The sequence below is a fragment of the Callionymus lyra genome, chromosome 18, assembly GCF_982586985.1.
Source record: "Callionymus lyra chromosome 18, fCalLyr1.hap1.1, whole genome shotgun sequence".
NCBI lineage: Eukaryota > Metazoa > Chordata > Actinopteri > Syngnathiformes > Callionymidae > Callionymus > Callionymus lyra.
The window spans coordinates 16,826,594-16,845,433 of NC_141835.1; the positions used below are offsets into that span (position 1 = coordinate 16,826,594).

The 18,840-nt window shown below is 43.5% G+C and overlaps 2 protein-coding genes across 2 annotated transcripts; one reads left to right on the forward strand and one right to left on the reverse strand.

Annotated features, from left to right (window-relative positions):
• Positions 1-4,303: 4,303 nt before the first annotated feature.
• On the forward strand, positions 4,304-16,506 carry pcnx4 (pecanex 4). Its single transcript, XM_087779824.1, has 11 exons — positions 4,304-4,408; positions 5,894-6,659; positions 6,722-6,901; positions 6,971-7,509; positions 8,587-8,687; positions 9,061-9,183; positions 9,259-9,619; positions 11,843-11,946; positions 13,821-14,917; positions 15,105-15,291; positions 15,871-16,506. The coding sequence occupies exons 2-11, from the start codon at positions 5,962-5,964 to the stop codon at positions 16,120-16,122; spliced, it is 3,642 nt and encodes a 1,213-aa protein (XP_087635950.1). The 5' UTR covers positions 4,304-4,408; positions 5,894-5,961; the 3' UTR covers positions 16,123-16,506.
• Positions 16,398-18,571, reverse strand: LOC148060757 (dehydrogenase/reductase SDR family member 7-like). The gene is made up of 7 exons (XM_087779825.1): positions 18,405-18,571; positions 17,569-17,721; positions 17,409-17,515; positions 17,107-17,346; positions 16,922-17,044; positions 16,644-16,859; positions 16,398-16,579 (listed from the first exon to the last, which is right to left on the reverse strand). Exons 1-7 carry the CDS (start codon positions 18,532-18,534, stop codon positions 16,538-16,540), a joined length of 1,011 nt encoding a protein of 336 aa, XP_087635951.1. The 5' UTR covers positions 18,535-18,571; the 3' UTR covers positions 16,398-16,537.
• Between the last annotated feature and the right edge of the window lie 269 nt (positions 18,572-18,840).

Consider the following 18,840-nt stretch of genomic DNA (forward strand, 5'->3'; position numbering starts at 1 on the left):
TCACTTAATTTGTGTTGATGAGTGTTCTGAGCAGACTCATTACCCAACACACACTCACACACACACACTAATGCACAGATTTGGGGCTCAGTCAACTGGTGCATCAGACAAAGAATAATCCCATATTTTAATTTCTCTGCTTCCATCATCTCCATCAGTCACTCCATCCCTCCATCTTCCAATTGTCGGTCAGTCCATCATTCCGTCTGTCTTTTCACCCATTTATGTAGCCTTCATCCACCCATCATCGCTTGGATTCCATTTTTCTTTTGTTCAACCATTTCTCACCATCTATAACTCAGATTATTTATATTTTTTTACGCCCATGTATCCATCCATTCAACAAACTCCTGTGTGTTCCTTCCATCATTTAGACTCAGCCTCTTTTCCTCCAGATCCTTACTCATCCACCTCTTCCTTCCATCCACCCATCTGCCATTTACCTCCTATGTTCATCCATCATTCTGTTCATCCATCCATCATGTCAACTCACTTTCCAGACTGTTTAATCCCACCTGCTTTCCACACTGGGTCTCTGTGACAGGGGGGAAGGTTTGAGGGACGCCCCCCCCCCACTTCTCCCCTCCCGGGACCAGAGCTCTGAATAAGGAAGCATCTTTTACTTTTCTAAGGAAGATCCTAATTAAAAGTCTGATTATTGTGGCCTCTGCTGCACTCCTCAGTGTTTTAACATTAAAGTGACATTAGCATAAAGACGGTGAATAATTCATCAGTGCGGAGTGAACCCACTGTAACCTCCCCTCGCTCCCCCCCCTTCCGGCATGGACCACACGGTCCCTCGTCGGTGTGGCAGCAGCAGAGTGGCATTCCAACTGATGCCATTGGTGTTGTCATGAATCTGTTTTTAGAGACACACACATACAGACGCTCGCCGTCACTCCACTATGTTCGTAGTGGAGCTCCATTAGTCCAAGGCCGCGCGAGTAATTGTTGAATGGAACAGTTTGTCGGGAGGAGAGCGTGTGTTGGGTTTATGCAGCGGTCGACGTCCTGTTGTGTTTACGACCTCCGCTGAACACAAAATAGCCCGAGTTCGAGCGTTGTCACCACCGTGGGTCATGACATGAACATGAATGGAACCTTTTTTTTTTTTTTTCTTATCTGCATTCGATAAAGGTACAATATGATCCTCACATTAGCAAGAATCTGACAGTCCCACATGTATAATGATACAGGAGTAATGATCTGATATATTGCGTTTAGGAAAAAGGATATATTTGTAGTATTGTCTGAGTACTTGACTCTGCAGAACTTACAGACTTCATAACTCTCGACGAAGTCGTAACTTTGATTTGTTCTGAACCCAAAATATGTCAAAATATCCGCTTATGAAGCTGCTGGACTCGACTGCATCCTCTCGTCCTCAGTCATCATCAGGATCTGGCAGAATTTAATTGTTCCTTTAGCTGCAGAGGCTGTAAACACTGCTGCCATCAGGACACTTAAATGCAACAGAAACATGATGTAACGCTGTGAATATTAATACATGTTAGTTTTACATTAACAAAAAAAAAACAATTTTATTTTGCACTATATGTATTGAAATTAATTAACCATAAATAACTACAATTAAATTCAAATATAATTTGAAATATCAAGATATACAAATAAAATAAATACATCTAGTACAGTTCTTTTAAAAAATATATATATATGGTATTGTTAACAATAGATTTCTAATTTGTTGGTGTAGTGATATTTCCCCCCTTTTTCCTGATCCACCATTTTGACTTTCTACTAACTTTAGACCCCCAAACGATTGGCCTACTTTTATGTCGCTCGGAAACTAAATACCACTCTTGTCGGAATATTATAAATGTATTATTGTTCTGTGTTAATGTATCTTTCATGCTCTTGGTGGCCATACAAAGTGACTTGGCAGGCCGGATTTGGCCCCTCGACATTTAGTTTGTCACATGTTGCAGATATATATGCACACATGTAGCTGAGGTGCCAGACTCTAGCAACAATGATGTTTCGTTTGAGTATTAATGTGCCGGTTGTCGCACACACTCTTGACAACAACATTTGTTGGTCTCTCATCTCCACGGCAACACTCAAGTTACTCTATTTGTTTTTCATTCATCAGTCTGAGTCGTAATAAGATAGTTTGACTAAACTGACAGTCGCGACCTCTTTCTGCCCCACCATATCCTAGACGTGTGAGGTTCTCACATGAGGCTAAACTGGAGTTAGCTTGCGTCAACATCAACCTCTCTGAGTTACAAGCTCATCACAGGAAGTGAAATGTTCAAGCCCCGCGTTATCAACAAGTCATTTCGTGCGTATCATGGCGTTTATTTCTTCCTCCAGCGATCACGTCCCCTATTCAAAAACAATCTGTCCGAGGTGCTTCTCTTGTAATCTGTCGCAGTTATTGTCATTTCCAGTAATTTGTTTCCTGAGGGCGGCGGCGACACAGAGGGAAGTCGAAAGCGACAATTAGCCTGGAGAAGAAAACGAGGTTTGTTGTGCTGAGACGCATGAATCTTAACTGCGTCTTCGTCTCTGGACTCGTGCGATTCATCACAGTATCGAGCCTCACTGTTATTTCAGACATTATTTCAATCACACACAGCCATCTTCCCCCCGCGTGGCCGCAACAAAATAAGCAAACACAATAACACAACAGCAGACGGATAATCGCCGGCCATTGATCAAGAATCAGGTTTACCTAAAATTGAACACGTTTTCCAGCCGACCGCTAATGAACGGCTCTTCAACATTAGTCAGACTTTTTATGTGGAATTACTTTCTTGCCCCATTTCAGCTGAAAGAATACACGCGTAAGGCGGCCGTAACATTATGACCACCCTCCTAAAACTTTGCACAAAAAGTGAAGTTTTTAATCAGCCAAACTTCACGTCACATATCCTGAGGTCGACAAAACAATCTTTATCTTTGCGATTAATTGTTTCATCTTTCGAAATGTAAACCTTTTTTTAATCAAAATTTTAAACCTGATTTAATAATAATAGTCATTTTTATTTATATAGCGCTTTTCCAGACCACCATAATTCACAGTCTTAATTTTAATTTAAGCACAAAGATCCTCTGTGGTTAGAACACAATTTAAAACGTGATAAAAAGAGCCACTCTGGTTGAATAATAACTAAAAGAAAATAATACTAAAACATGTGATCTTGGTTAATGAACTAAAATTGTGATTCTGTTTTTTGTTTTTGTTATTGCAATTGGGATTTTAGTTTTCATAATTGCAGTTTTCCTGTGTGGTTGTCCGCGAGGGCCACCGTACACCACCTGAAATTCAGAAATGACTGTTAATGTGTTAAGCGGGGTTTAGCGTGTCCATACGTTCGGGTCATGTGGTTTTATAATGTCTAAGGAATAGAAAGCAGCCTCTCTAGCATTACATTGTGCACTAAAAGCCAAATATCAAAGACTGAGGACCATCAGTCAAAAGTTGGAAATTTTCCCTTACCTGTCTGTTAAGGTAGGAGGAGGCCCTGAAAGTCAGGAGCGATGATTACTGTAAGGTGATCTGGAAACACCGCTGTATTCTCAACAAAAGAGATGAATGATATTTCTAAGGCCTGGATCACTTCACTTCAGCTGCTGCACCTTCGAAGGTGCAGAATCAGATTGATGGACGTTGATTCTAATAATCTACTGTCGAAGCTACTTGAATCAATGTTTAAAAATAGTGCAGATTTAAATGACTGTATAATAATAATAATAAAAATAATACTTGTATAGCTCCCTTCAGACATCAGTGTCAGAAGGAGCTTTACATAAAAACAAACTGTTTTATGTCAAAATTGCACTGTTCATTAAAAACAACACAATAGTAACACAATGTAAAAAAACAACAACAAGTTAATTACATTTACTGATGCTCAGTTACAGACGATTTCATGACACAATTGGAATAATCAAACGCTTAAAACCAGTGTTGTAAAAACAAAACAATAAACAATCCAAATAATGTAATGCAATTAAACATGAAATCCAATTTGAATAATAACATCAAACGGTTTTAATCATGCTTGCTGCTGTTTACTATTGCTTATGTTGTGTGTTATCTTATAATATTATTTTATTCTGTACTGACACCGCACAAATGAATATGCTGGCAATACAAGTTTCTAATTCTGATGTTTTTCCTATTTCTCGTATTTATTATTTATCGCAACTACGCGCTGCTGAAGGGGGCATGATCTTAAGAATGATTAACCAATCGTAGCGCTCATGACGAATTATCTGCAATTTGATTGGCTGACAGCTCTCTTTGCGTATCATGCCGGAGCGCCGTTGTTGCTTAGCCACTTAGCATTGGCTAGCAGCTAATGCAGCTAATGCAGTCTCCTCCACGATATTAAAACCTTCAACAAATACAGCAGCTCGCGTGTAAAGACAGCCTTCACAGGTGAGTCTTTGCCACAGCAGTGACGTTACACCTCGAACATGCGTGTGTTTGTTCTGTCTGCTGGATGTCATGGTGCTGTTGCTAACAATATTGTCGTCAGGAAGACATGCACAAACACTCGTCCAGGAAAATGAATATGCTTTAATGCTCTTAAATCTAAATACGAATGCTTGAACACGAGCTTGTGCTTTTAAATCTTAGTGCAATTTTTTTTTATAAAGCAATTTCTGTAGCTCAGGTATCACATCATTGCAATGAAGGAGATGCTTTGATTGACAAGTTACTTTCATGTTTCTCTTTCTTCATTCTTTTGATAAAACTAATCGGATCAACGATTACATTTGATGTGCTTTGTTGTACATATAATATATATTTATATATTCAATGCAATGAAAATGATGATTTTAACACATCTATTGAAAAACACTGTTACTGCACTAGAGTCTGAATCCAAAGGACTACATATTGTATATTCATTTTTATTTTAATCTAACCTTGACCTTTACATCATTCTCAGTAAATATATGGGTTATTTAACCAGCACACTTAGGGAAAACACTTCTCTTTTCTAAACATTATACACCTACAATCAAACTTTAAACGGTACTAAACCAAATTGTATCCTGAAATCAAACAGTTTTCAATTGTGTTCAACCTGTTTTCATGTACTCAGCTGATCAAACAAGCTATATTTGGAATAGTTCAATATTAGATAGTAGTTTTCAGTCTTATTTTTTAGAGAGCTTGAACTGTGTGATGATATACAGCCAAAGACATTTTCTTATCAGAGAAAAACACAAGTGCACGTCAGAGGCCTGGCCCAACACACACACACGCACACACACACACGTGCACACGTAGATTTCAAAGATGTGTGGCTTGAACCTTAAGAACCCATTTTCTGTTTTGGTTTTGTCATCATAACCCACAAAAACGGATCCACTTTTGGTTGAGAACTCATGTTTAGGAACAATTGAAAAAACCTTCCCGGTACTGATACCTTCACATTGATATCGGTTCCTGAATTATGCTTTTTCTGATACAAGTTTTATAAGAACTCCAAGTTTACTTACATAAAAACAGAAATAATAGGAAACAAAGTTCAATGCTCTAGCCCTACTCATGTTGATGCAGGATTCAATGAACTTTGACCTTTCTGGTTTTAGGAGTAGAATACCGGGACTGTGACATCAGCAGTATGTGCAGCAACACGGACGTTATCACAGTTTAGGTCGATTCATCTTTATTTAAGGCCAAAAAATCTACTTAATCAGGAAATTTATGGAGGTTTGAAAGTCTAAATTTGTGAGTGAGTTAAGTCGACTTGCCCTCTTTAGCGTGAAATAAGTAGCGTGGCGTGTTTTGCATCACAACTAAAATAATAAGACACTTTTGATTGGTTTGCTGTTGCAATTGATGTGTATACTTGTTGAAATAATGTGTTGTTGCCATTTTTTAATATTATTCGTGTTTTTTTTTTTTCAGGCGGTTCCGGAAGCATGAACGAAAGCACCCCTCTGACAGCGTGGAGATGACCTGCCACCTGTCTGGGAATGGTCAGGATGGGGCCTGGCGTGCCCCTTCTTAATGAGTACAAGCAGGAGTTCTTCTGGAAGCGATTTCCTCAGACTGTGTTGGGGGGTCCGCGTTTCAAGTTGGGCTACTGTGCGCCGCCGTACGTCTACTTCAACCAGGTGGTATTGTTCCTGACACCATGGCTCTTTGGTGGACTCGGCACTCTCCTCTGCCAGCTGCAGCTGCTGCAGGAGCTCCACGCTGCCCTGCTCGCCGGTCTGCTCATGTTCGGAGCAGCCGCCGGAGTGCAGGCTCTGGCGCTGTACGCTGCCCGGATGACCGACACCGTGGAGAGACTCAACGTTCCCAACGTCCTGGTGGATGAGGAGGAGGTGGAGTTCACCCACTGTGTCGGTCTCGAGACGGTCCGGTTCATCGCGCCCGGGAAGAGGTTCGGCTTAAACGTGGTGGCACACACCGCGTTGGCCGGCGTACTGTGCGGCTTCGGGACCTGGTATGTGTTCCTGAACAGGCTGACTGCCCTCTATGGCAACTTGGGTGCAGCTCTGGTGGTCTTCGTCCTGAGCTGGGTCACTCTGTGTATCGCCGAGTACTCGCTCATCGTGAACACGGCGGCAGAGACGGCCACATTCCAGGCTCAGGACACGTACGAGATCACGCCGCTCACCCGGCCGCTCTACATCTTCATCTTCATTGTGGTGGACATCGCGGACAGGTGAGGGACCACCACACCGGACTGGACCTCCCATCATTCCTGACACTCGCCTGTGGTTTTAGGTCCTCCAACTCTGCTCCTGAACTCCAGCTGGCAAGCCAGGTTCTCCACGTGCTGTTCCTCCTCCTGCCTCTGTTGTGGGCGCTCGGCATCCTCCCTCCACTGGATGCTCTCTTGCTTTGGGCCATGGAGCAGCTGCTCGTGTTTGGACTGGGAGGATCGCCGATGTCCAGCAACCTCAGGTGAAGATGAAACTTCTGGAGTCACATGAGAAGATAGTGATTTTAATGAACATGTCGTGCCCCCTACAGGCTGGTGTTGATGTTCATCATCTCTGCCGGTGTTGCTGTGTCGAACTACTTCATTCCTTCGTCGCTCCTACTCGTCATCTTCTCCACATCGATGGGTTTCCTGCTCAGTCTGGACCTCAGCCAGGTGGGTTCGCTCTGCCGAGGCACCCAGAGAGCCCGGGAGAGCCGAGCACCTCACAGAGGTTCGTCGCCCCTCCCACCCCCAAACAGCTTTGGCTGGTTCCTCGGCTGCAAGGAGGGGTTCTTGTATTGCAGCCTGCTGCTAGGGGCAGCGACAGAGGCAGGACTCTTGCATCACTTCCTGTGGACCGCCCAGGATCAGAACATCATTGCTGGGCCTCAGGCTTCAGTCGGCTACCTCATCGTGGTCCTCTTCTGCCTCTGTTGGACTCTCAGAGAGCTGCAGGGCGCGTACATTCTCGGAGGCCTGTTGCTCAATCCCTTCCACCCTAAAGGCATGTCCAGTGTGTCGACGTTCAAGAAGAAGAGCAGAGGACTGTTTGTCGCCGCAACGGTCAGGAGAGTGCTTCTCCATATGGGTGAGTTTTTGGAAAAGTTAAACTACATTATTGACTCTTTTTGCAACAAGGACACACTCAACTACACTTGCTGACCACAGGAAGATCCTTTGACTTGACTTTGACACACAAAACATGACATCTGAGGGGCCCTCAAACCAAAAGTCAGAATAAATTAATAGGACATGCCTTAATATGGGAAATAAATTAAAAGTGAAAGACAGAATGAAGATTTAAATGCTGTTAAAGGTACGAAGTGGGATCATTAAGTTTACAAAAAAAATTAAAATAAATTAATATTCACCTTTATTCTTCCCACATTAGGGAAATTTAAGAAGTCACATCAGTTTAAAACAATAACAGAAAATGAATAATATACAAATGATAATGTTTTAATAATAATAAATATATTTTACAACTCTAAAATAAAAGAAAAACGGTAAGAATAAAATAATGATCAACAACAATAGAAACAATTACACATTTACACACTACAGAAGTACAAAAGTGGGGGAGGAAGTTATATGCATTTTATTTCAAGATTCTCAATATGAATCATTAAATGTGTGAATATTTTATATTCAAGTAAATATCCGGCTACAAGAGTCATGAGAACAGCATTTTCAAACGTTCAAAGGGCAAAATATCACAAATTGTGTTTTTAGGCTCAATACATTTTCACAAGCTGTGAATGAATGGGGGAAAAAAAGTAGTTCTTGTTAACCTTATGGATTAAATTGGCACATAAAGCATGACAAAAATATGTAATGCTTACAGTAAAAACTTTCACAAGTTATATTTAGAATGGAAACAGTCGTGAAAAAAAATATTAAATTAAATGATTAACATCATGGCTTCATGTTAGCTGTCATGTTTTATTGTTTCTGTCTTACGAGGGCCGTGAAAATACATTTGAGGGACTGCATTTTTGCCTCGGGCCAAACTTTTCCTAGGTCTGAACCACATATAGAAAAGTTTATAATATCTGATGTTTGTGCAGAAATTATGTGAATATGGTTATAAAAAAACATGTCAATTAAACTAACGTTTGCGATCGGTGTATTTGAATGCGTCTGAGTGACATGACACTGTTTGCAGTTGCTCCTCTGGTCATGGTGGCTTTCCTGTCGCTGGATAACTCCCTGCAGACGCTCAACACACCGTCTCTGAGCGTGGGAGCGACACGAGCCTTCAGAGTGGTACGTTTACATGCTGTTTCAGGGGGTAAATTGTATTCTTACAGTTCAAATTTGTCTCATCAGATTGATTATTAATTTTATTCAATAAAAAATGCATCTGTTTTTCAAAAACAAATGAATGGACTCATTAAAATGTATATGCATAGTGAAATAACTTAAGTTAATTAGATAAATTACATCAAGATTAGTTGGTTATGACTAAATATAATGTTAACTTTATTTTTAAATTAAAAATGGTATTAAACGTTCATAATGTAATATTCTTTCTATTTTCACCTCAATCTAATCTTATCTGTTGACATCAGTTTACAAACATCTATTGTTTACATCGTACACAGTTTTCTATACAAACGTAGCAAGCGTGTGTGTCCAGGTGTGGCAGAGTTCGGAGGACGCGCTCCTGCAGATGGTCGTGGTAATCCTGGTGCGTCTGGCTGCTGGACACCAAACTCTAGCGGGCTGGGACGAGCTCGGCACTGGAGTTCAACTCCTGCTGGTGACACTTTTTTTGGATCCACTACCGCTTTAAATAAGTTTTTCCACAATTCTGACTCTCGCTCCGTCTCTTCAGGTGGGCCTCGTGATCGACCGACTGACCCAGTTCCTGGCCAAGCTGAAGTTCACCCTCACAGTTCTGGTGACATCCTGGACGGAGAAGAAGCAGCGGCGCCAGTCGGCCGGAGCTCTGCTGGCCCTGAACGCCTGCCTGTGTCCTCTGGTGCTGGCTGTGGTCGCTCTGTCTGCCCTTCTCTCCGCCCCACTGCTGCCCCTCTTCACCCTGCCGATCTTCCTGGTGGGCTTCCCAAGACCCCAGCGCAGTTGGCCTGGGCCCGTCGGGACCGCCTGCCCGTGTCCCGACTCCATCCTGTACCAGCAGATGAGTTCGAGTCTGGCCTCGGCTCTGAGGACGGCTTTTGCTCGAGGGTCTCTGGGTAAGTATCCCAAATGTTTGTGGAAACAAACCCATTTAAGTTTTTGAAAACTTTTTACTGAATTAATATTTAATTTGTTGAAGGACACGGTCCTGGGAACTTAGTTTACTATGACTAAATATGCTGAGTTGGCACTACTGTAACAATAACAACAACTTGTTGTCAGTGTTCAGGTTTTGTAACTTCTGTGGTAGAACTTAAAAGTTTCCTGACCTGACACCAAACTAATATTTCTAGTATTGACTAAAAAATATGAAACAACACTGAACAACTTGTCACTCGTATAAAATGACTTTCTAACTCGACAAACCACTTGCCACTTTCTTCATCTCACTCCCTCTCAGTGAACTTAATGAAAAGTAATTAAAAAAATCTTCAAGGATAAAGGTTTTTAAACATCAATAATAATTAAATCAATATCAATGAAGTGACAAACATGGTTTATATGGCCTTATATTAGTTGAACCAACCTCTCACAATGGACTCACATTTGCTGATCGGTGTTTAAGCGCATCTGACTCACTTCCTGTTCAGAAGCCAGAGAGTAAACCACTTCCTGCAAATTAAAGAGGCGTGATTGGAGAGTCGTAGAGAGACTACGCTCGACTCGGACAAGGGGACACCTCGGAAACAGTTGCTCCTCGTTGAACCCTCTTGACCCGGCAACAGATGAGCTGCAGTGGTCAGGAGTCGTGTGTTGTGACTCGTACGATAATCGCGGCGACTGATGTGTTCTGTGGGTCAAGTCGGGTCTGAACGCGGCTCCACTGGAGCGTCGCCTCATGCGCTTTAATCGCGAGCACAATGTTGATGCGAGCAACTCTGCGGAAATGTTCATGATCCGGCCTCCTGTGAAGTGACCCAAAAAATGTAGGGAAAAAAGCCGAGCTCCGATCTGTATTCATTACATCCAAATGTTTCCACGCCATTAACCGAGTAATGCTCGAAGGCCAACCCCAGCCGGCGCCCGCGTCTTCTTCTTCTGCGTCAGCTGGAGCGAACGCAGGTGACTAACGGTCCGACGGAGCCGCGGATTCAAGCTGCTCACCAGAGGATCTGTAGCTAGCATGCATTATTGAGGGCGGGAGCTTGTTTGGCCGAGCCGCTCCATGTCCTGGCTCACGTTGTGATGCTGTGAGCCAGAGAACGAGTCTTCCCCCTCCGACATGTCGCTTTCCATCATGAGCTGAAAGCTGCTGGGGCTCCTGTGCGCCGTCAGGGGCTGCAACGCCATCCCACAACAAGTTCCTGTCCACTCCTGACAGAGCCTCCTCAAGGACTTACGTTAAATCCATATATTATCCTCCTCTTATCCCAAGTTAGGTTGTGGGGGCCGTCACAAAGAGGCCCAGACATACTCTGTAATATTGTGCGTTTTTAACATTTTAAAATGCTTCTGCAGCCAGAACTTTGAAATTCAGTATAAGATCTTCATATATTTAAAGATTAAAAATTAGGAACCTTTACTACAGCTTAGTACAATTTGGTTAGAATAATAAGCGGACAGTTAAATTAAAAAATATATTTTTAATTTTGAGTGAGTGTCCGTGTTCGAATACTCACTCATGTTTTTAAACATAATTATTAAATTATGTTTATTTAGAAATTAAATGTATCTTTACCTAAATGGATATATTATTATGAGTGTATTTAAATAGGAGCTAATGTCAAATTAAAAGAACAGTAACACAGGATAATTACTTAAGATACTTGAGAAGAGAGTAGAACCTCTGCTCCTGCAAGAAATTCCAGCTGAGCTGTTGAAATAGGAGGAGGTCCTGGGGCAGACCCTGAGGAAGCGGAGGTTCTTGTTTAACAAAAAAGAATAAGTAGAAAAATATCTAAGTTAATGTAAAAGTGATGCTAAGAAACGCTTATATCAGGTTTAAATACGCTGATAATGCAAAGTTTAGATGTTAAAATGATGCGAGGAAATGGGTGTCGACGTCTGGACGATGACAAACTGTTGTTGAAGCTCATTTATTCATAAGCTGTTTTTGTACAAGTGCAGTCATCCGGCACAAACTGAACCTCGACCTCCCTGCAGGACCGTGGTGGCTCACGTCTTCTCCAGAAAGCACTGGAGCGGATCAGCGCCGCGACTCACTAACATGTTGCATACATGATGCATACGTTGAGCTTCTTTCGTCGAGCTCCCCTGACAAGCTGCATTGATGATGATGATGATGATGAATATGACAACACTCTCTCCCCCTCTTGTAGGGTCTCTGTCCCCGGGCACTCACTTCCTGGGCCGCTTTCAGGACCGCATGCTTTGGATAATGATCCTGGAGAGAGGATACGGCTACTGCACCGTCAACATCAAGGTAATGTTTGTTGTTGTTGGAATAATTGCACTGTTTACTCGTTATAGGAGGTTCCATGACCGACGCTGTCACCTTCCATTTCACTCACTCATCTTGACCGGGATTGCAAGACAATTACATAAAAACAACCTCCCTTATCAGATCTTTAAGCTAAATGTGTGTTACCTCAATATTTTGACTATTATACACACTTGGAATCCTTTAATTTGAAAAATAGACCAGGCCCTTCATGTATTCATCCTGATTCTACTAATTGACCTCAAACTGATCTTATGAGGTACATGGTTTATAATGACTTTGGTAGGTAAGGTATGAAAGCTGCACAGGGCTACTCCCCTTTAGTATTTGTTTGCAAGGCCTCTTTACTATTGGTCCGCGTGGCCTCTTTACTACAAGTTTATGAGGCTCTTTAGTATTAGTTTGTGATGCTCCTTTAGTATTGTTCCGTGTGGCCTCTTTTTAGTATTGGTTTGTTAGACTCCTTTAGTATTAGTTTGTGAGGCACCTTTAGTATTTGTTTGCAAGGCCTCTTTAGTATTAGTTTGTGAGGCTCCTTTAGTATTTGTTTGCAAGGCCCATTTAGTATTAGTTTGTGAGGCTCCTTTAGTATTTGTTTGCAAGGCCTCTTTAGTATTAGTTTGTGAGGCTCCTTTAGTATTTGTTTGCAAGGCCTCTTTAGTATTAGTTTGTGAGGCTCCTTTAGTATTTGTTTGCAAGGCCCATTTAGTATTAGTTTGTGAGGCTCCTTTAGTATTTGTTTGCAAGGCCTATTTAGTATTAGTTTGTGAGGCTCCTTTAGTATTTGTTTGCAAGGCCTATTTAGTATTAGTTTGTGAGGCTCTTTAGTATTTGTTTGCAAGGTCTCTTTAGTATTAGTTTGTGGTGCTCTTTAGTATTAGTTTATGAGGCTCTTTAGTATTAGTTTGTGATGCTATTTAGTATTAGTTTGTGAGGCTCTTTAGTATTAGTTTGTGATGCTCTTTAGTATAAGTTTGTGATGCTCCTTTAGTATTGGTCCATGTGGCCTCCTTTAGTATTGGTTTGTGAGGCTCTTTAGTATTAGTTTGTGATACTCCTTTAGTATTTGTTTGCAAGGCCTCTTTAGTATTTGTTTGCAAGGTCTCTTTAGTATTAGTTTGTGGTGCTCTTTAGTATTAGTTTATGAGGCTCTTTAGTATTAGTTTGTGATGCTATTTAGTATTAGTTTGTGAGGCTCTTTAGTATTAGTTTGTGATGCTCTTTAGTATAAGTTTGTGATGCTCCTTTAGTATTGGTCCATGTGGCCTCCTTTAGTATTAGTTTGTGAGGCTCTTTAGTATTAGTTTGTGATACTCCTTTAGTATTGGTCCATGTGGCCTCCTTTAGTATTGGTTTGTGAGGCTCTTTAGTATTAGTTTGTGAGGCTCCTGTAGTATTGGTCCGCGTGGCCTCTTCAAGTATTAGTTTCTTAGCTTCATTAGTAATAGTTTGTAAGGCTCCCTTAGTATTGGTCAGCGAGGCCTCTTTAGTATTTGTTTATTAGGCTCCTTTAGTTTCGCTAGGCACCTTTAGTACCACGGTATTACTCCACAAGATTACTTCACGATGCTCCCCACTATTACTCTGCGAGTGTTCCCGAGAATACTCCTCGATGCAGCAGTATTATCCCATGATGGTCTGTAGTTGACCGATAAAGCCTTGGGAAGTAAGACGGATAAATGTAATACATTCTATGCTTTAACATATTATAGTGTGTCATAAGTACACAAAATTGCGGCTGTTTCAAACAATACTTCCAGTCACCCACTAGAACAAAATGTGCCTTATAATCTGGTGTGATTTATAGTCTCAAAAATATGTTTTTTCTAGTGTTTAAGTCAAACGTGTGGTTTCAGGGTCTGGAGCTGCAGGAGACGTCGTGTCACACGGTGGAGGCTCGCCGGGTGGACGAGGTCTTCGAAGCAGCGCTTGAGCGTCCGGAGCAGCTGGGCTTCACTCAGGGCTTCAACCTGCACTGGGCCAACGCTCTCACCCCCTGCACTGCCTTACCAGTGCGGGTCTACTCCGATGCCAGGAACGTCCTCTCCGGCATCATTGACTCCCACGAGCACCTGAGGAAGCTTCAGGACGACTTCCTGAAGGTGCTGGTGTGGCTGCTGCTGCGCTACTGCGTCCAGAGGCAGAGAGGTTTCGTGTGGTTCAATGAAGACGGGACCACTCTTGGAGGGAGGAAGTCTCAGTCTTCCCAGCTGGTCCAGACCAACAGCAACGCTCCGCCTGAGCCAGCAGCCGTGGTGGAGTCCAACGTGTCGTCTCTCAGGTTCAAGCAGGACACCCCCAGCTTGTCGTCTTTCGGGGACTGGTCCGACGAGGATGACTTGTTCGGGCCGCAGCCAGCCCGGCGGACGGTGGCCCTCGTGAGCGCAGAGGCGGGCCACGCCGGCCTGCAGATGGGCGCCTCGCTGCCCGGCTCGGTGGAGATGGACAGTCTCTATGAGAACATGGCGCTCTCTGCTCTCCAGCCGCTCCAGCCTCTCGGGCTTGGGATGCCGGCGGTGGATAAAGGCCACGACGCCGACGTTCTGCGAGAGCGTTCAGGGTCCCTGCCTCACCTCCAGTTCAGCTGCCCTCGGTCCGAGCTCTTCAACCTGCCCAGCTCGTGGCGCTCGGCCCCACTTCTGCCGTCCCGCATAATCCAGCTGAGAACCTTATTCCCGGAGGACTGGTTCCGGTTCAGCCTGGGTCAGTTTGGGCCGGCGGTGCAGATGGGCTCCTGCGAGGACATGACCAAAGCCCTGAAGGAGGACGAGACCCTGAGGAACCTGCACGCTCAGGTCGCCCTGTCGTGTCTCGTGTCTCTCGGCGCCGAGTCCTTGTTCACTAGTCCGAGCTACGTGTACAGACTCTACTGCGGCGACGTGCCCTGGACCGAGGGGCTGGACTGGCTCACGTCCAGTAAAGAACTGTACCAGCTCACCCTGCGGGCGTTCAGGTAAACTTTTCATTCATTACATCTGCCAAGGAGATCATGATTGAGAGGTGTTGGGCCACATTTTGGATTTACAGTCAGGAAATAATTTCTGGAAATATGGAAGTTGTTTCACAGTTTTTTTTAATAGTTATAATATAACTCGACTGTCTGCTGTTCCAGTTCATCACGTATCACCGTTTGATCCTAGGTTCAGTTTCAAGCTTCTGATTGACAAGGCCAGTCTAGGGCCCCTGGAGTCCCTGGAGGAGTTGTTCACGGCCCTGGAGGAGTATGAGAGGGACTGGTACATCGGTCTGGTGACGGAGAAAGGCTGGCGGGACAGCATTGCGCAAGAGAAACCCTTCCTCTTCTCACTTGGTCAAGACCTTGCAATGGTAACGCTCACTTGTGTTTTTTATTTTGAAAAAAAATGCCATTATTTCTGTAGTTACATTAGCCTCTGACTCTTGTTTCAGTCAAGTTTACTCACTCTAAAGATAAGCTTGATTTATTTTTAACCATTTTATCTGAAGGTCGGTCAGTAGATATAATCCCAACATTAAACTGGTGGGGGACAAAAAGGTTGGGGACCCTGATCTGTAATACTTCAGGACAAATCGATTAATCACTAAAAAGTATTTCAAATGTTCTTCCAAATGTGATTTATAACGTTTTAGGTTTCAAACACTCAAGACAAAAGTCTAATATTGGTGTCAAGTTAACCAATCAGAGGCCAGATTTTAAATGAGGTGTGCAGAGGGGTATAAAAAAAAAGGAATGACACTAAGTGAGTACATGAGATTGACCTACTTTCTTGGATGACTGTAATGGACTGTGGCAGGTTTCTAGCATAATACTAGAGATAACTGGGATTCATTTTAATCAGTTATGAGATTTCTTCCTAAAAACTATAACTATTTGAAACGTTACCCCTTGTCTCGTCGACTGATCGTCAAGCTTTTTTGTGTCTGCAGGGGACCCACACGGGGCGCGTCCTGTCCCTGCAGGAGCAGCTGGTCCAGGTGGGCCGTCTTAACGGGGAGGGGGTCCGCGGTCAGTGGGCCAACTTGTCCTGGGAGCTCTTGTACGCGACCAACGATGACGAGGAGCGCTACAGCATCCAGGCACATCCCTTCATGCTCAGAAACCTGACGGTCCAGGCCGCCGATCCCCCACTAGGGTACCCCATCTACTCCACCGCACCCCTACACTTCCCCTGTTTGTGAAGGTGCCACATATCGTTCTTGGTCGTACAATTAACTCTGGAAAATTTTGGTAAAGTCAATATTAATTGTTGGAAACAATATTCCGGCATGTCAAATATTTGGCTACCGGTGTCAAGCTTGGACCCAATATCGTTTCCAGGAAGTCATGTGACATGGGTCGCCTTCCTACATCATCAACAGTCCAGGTTGTTTTTCCTCGTTCACCCTTTTTCGGACATTTTCCTGCGAGTCCTTTTCTGGAAAGTGAAACATCGCAGGTGTGCCTTTTGTACGTCTTTTTGTAAAAGTGGATATTTGTTTACAACTTCAAACACTCGTCCAAAGTTTCTTGTACATTTTTTGTATTCGTGTCTGTAAATATTTTAATAAAAAGTCAAATATCAAGTGGCATCAGACGCGTACGTTCTCTGGACATTCACTTGGTCTTGGGTTTGGTGAAATACGCCGAGTCAGCATCCTGCGGAGACAAATGTTTAATCTTAAAGCAGCTCCACGGTTTGTGTTTGTCGTGCAGCCCTCACCAGTCCGGCCTTGAAGTTCTGAATGCGTTTCTGGCTGAGTCGATTCATGACGACCGTGGCGAGCGAGGGGACGTAGCGGGAGATGTAGTAGATGGCGAGGAACGGCTGGTTGGCGATCCACATGTCCTTCAGGCCGTTGGACATTCCCGTCAGCATTAAGCTCACGCAGCGACTCGTCGCCATCTTGTGTTCCTGAGAGGCTGTCATGGTCGGTGACTGCAGAGAGGTCAAGGTCACTCGGATGGTCAGCCAGAGGTTAAAAACCTTCCACTACCCACTATGTCCACTTCTTCTCTGAATGCGTTCTGGACGATCCGAGACTGGACGGGTCCAGGAGACACCGTGCTAATCAGGATGTTGGGGTGGGCGAGGAGCTCGTACCGAAGAGAGTCGAAGAATCCCTAACAGGGTCAAATAAAAGGTCAAAGGGGAGACCAGGAGGGGAGAGTACGAAGATGCTCACCTGGAGTGCATGTTTGCTGGCAGAGTATCCGGTAGACAGCGGCGCCCCCGTCAGGCCGACAACACTACTTACGGTGACGATGCTTCCGGTGCCGCGTCGAGTCATGTGAGGAAGAACCTGCTTGGTGAGAGAGACCGTCCCGAGGAAGTTCAGCTCCATCAGAGCCTCCATCACGTCCACGTTGGTTTCGAGGAACAGGGAGCGCTGCGAGCGCCCACCGTTGTTGACCAGCACGTCAATCTACGCATGTCGTCGAAATTGTGACACGGATTCAAGAGAAACCCTGGAGATCTGGAACTTACTCGACCGAAGTGCTGCAGCACTTCGCCGGTTTTACTCTGGTGAGAAGGTCGGTCCAGCAGGTCCAGAGGAAGAACCAGAACGTCTTCATCGTGGAGGTCAGACAGCTCTGAGGGGAGAAGAGGCTAAATACAGAAGAACCAGTGAGGTGCTTCCTCTCACCAAGACATGCCTGCTTGACCCGGATGAGCTCGCTCTGGCGTCGAGCAGACAGGACGAGAAGACAGCCACACTTGGCCAGCTGGTACGCTAGTTCCTCTCCGATCCCACTGGAGGCACCGGTGATCCAAACCACTCGCCCTCGCAACACCGACGCTGCGTGTGTAGAACATCAAGACTTGAGTTTAATTTAAAATATTGACATGATGTACGACTTACAAGCAGATGTGACATTTCCATACAAGAAATCCTCCGCCATTTGTATTTTTAATTGATTGTTTTAGAACTTAAGAAATGAACTAAAGTGTAGAAGAAGAACCTGTTGCTTAAAGATTTACACTGCACTGTTAATAGTTACTTTCACTGTCCAGCACTCATTTTTCATTAACCGACCTGTATTCTTTATGTGTTGGATTTGTTCTGTACAATGAGCAAAAAAACCCTCAGGAAATTAATTCAAATCTTTAGTGTTATAGTTTCAGAATAAAAGATTGATAATGTTGTTACAAAAACTTTATCACAATTTTGTGATTTAAAAATAATACCCAGCATGAATCAAATAAATGTGAAATCTGTAACTGATTCATTCATTGAGTTAACTATAGAAAACCCTTCACGAAGAAGATTAACATGTTTTAACTCCGAAAAAACTAGTATTTGCACAATTTTTTACTCGGTAAGAATTATTTCAAATGACAGACTTCAAAGTTCTACAGCACTATGGTAGACAATTGCCAAGATAACATGTTCCCATCTAATTTATTTGAGAGGACTTTTTTTCTGAGTAAATAGTTGAACATCTCTGTGAATAATAATGAACGTCAGCAGCAGAGACTCACCCGGTCTGGACCCGAACACGCTCGCCCACAGCAGCGGGAAGTCCGCGTCCCCCAAAATGAAACACAACACTCGAACCAGCAGATAAAACAAAACCAAGTAACACAGTGTGGAGCAGATACAAGAGTCCATGACTGCAGCCGTCAGGAGGAGAGCTTACATGTGACGTCACTTCCCGAAGCGTGAATTTCAGAACAAAACTTTCGACCCTAAATCCAAACGCCAAACTACTTTATTGAGAAAAAAAAAAGAACCTTGATACCAGAACCGGCCCTTCTATTAGGTGAACAAAGCAAACATTTAAGTCACGAACATGCAGATTTTTTTTATTTATCGTTGTTTAACCTGAAAATCTAGTTCAAAAAATGTAAACAGAAAGTGAATTCAATATTTTGACTCTAATAAAGTGGACACTTTTTTTCTCTTTAAATCCTGCTA

What these genes read in the sequence shown, in the direction of transcription:
- pcnx4 (XM_087779824.1), top strand. Translation starts at nt 5,962, where the DNA reads ATGGTCAGGATGGGGCCTGGCGTGCCCCTTCTTAATGAGTACAAGCAG. An exon ending in TTTTGCTCGAGGGTCTCTGG is followed by an intron (nt 9,620 to 11,842) that starts GTAAGTATCCCA and finishes CCCCTCTTGTAG; the next exon opens with GGTCTCTGTCCCCGGGCACT. An exon ending in ACTGCACCGTCAACATCAAG is followed by an intron (nt 11,947 to 13,820) that starts GTAATGTTTGTT and finishes GTGTGGTTTCAG; the next exon opens with GGTCTGGAGCTGCAGGAGAC.
- LOC148060757 (XM_087779825.1), bottom strand. Translation starts at nt 18,534, where the DNA reads ATGGACTCTTGTATCTGCTCCACACTGTGTTACTTGGTTTTGTTTTAT. An exon ending in GGTCAAGCAGGCATGTCTTG is followed by an intron (nt 17,516 to 17,568) that starts GTGAGAGGAAGC and finishes TTCTCCCCTCAG; the next exon opens with AGCTGTCTGACCTCCACGAT. An exon ending in TGCTGCAGCACTTCGGTCGA is followed by an intron (nt 17,347 to 17,408) that starts GTAAGTTCCAGA and finishes CGACATGCGTAG; the next exon opens with ATTGACGTGCTGGTCAACAA.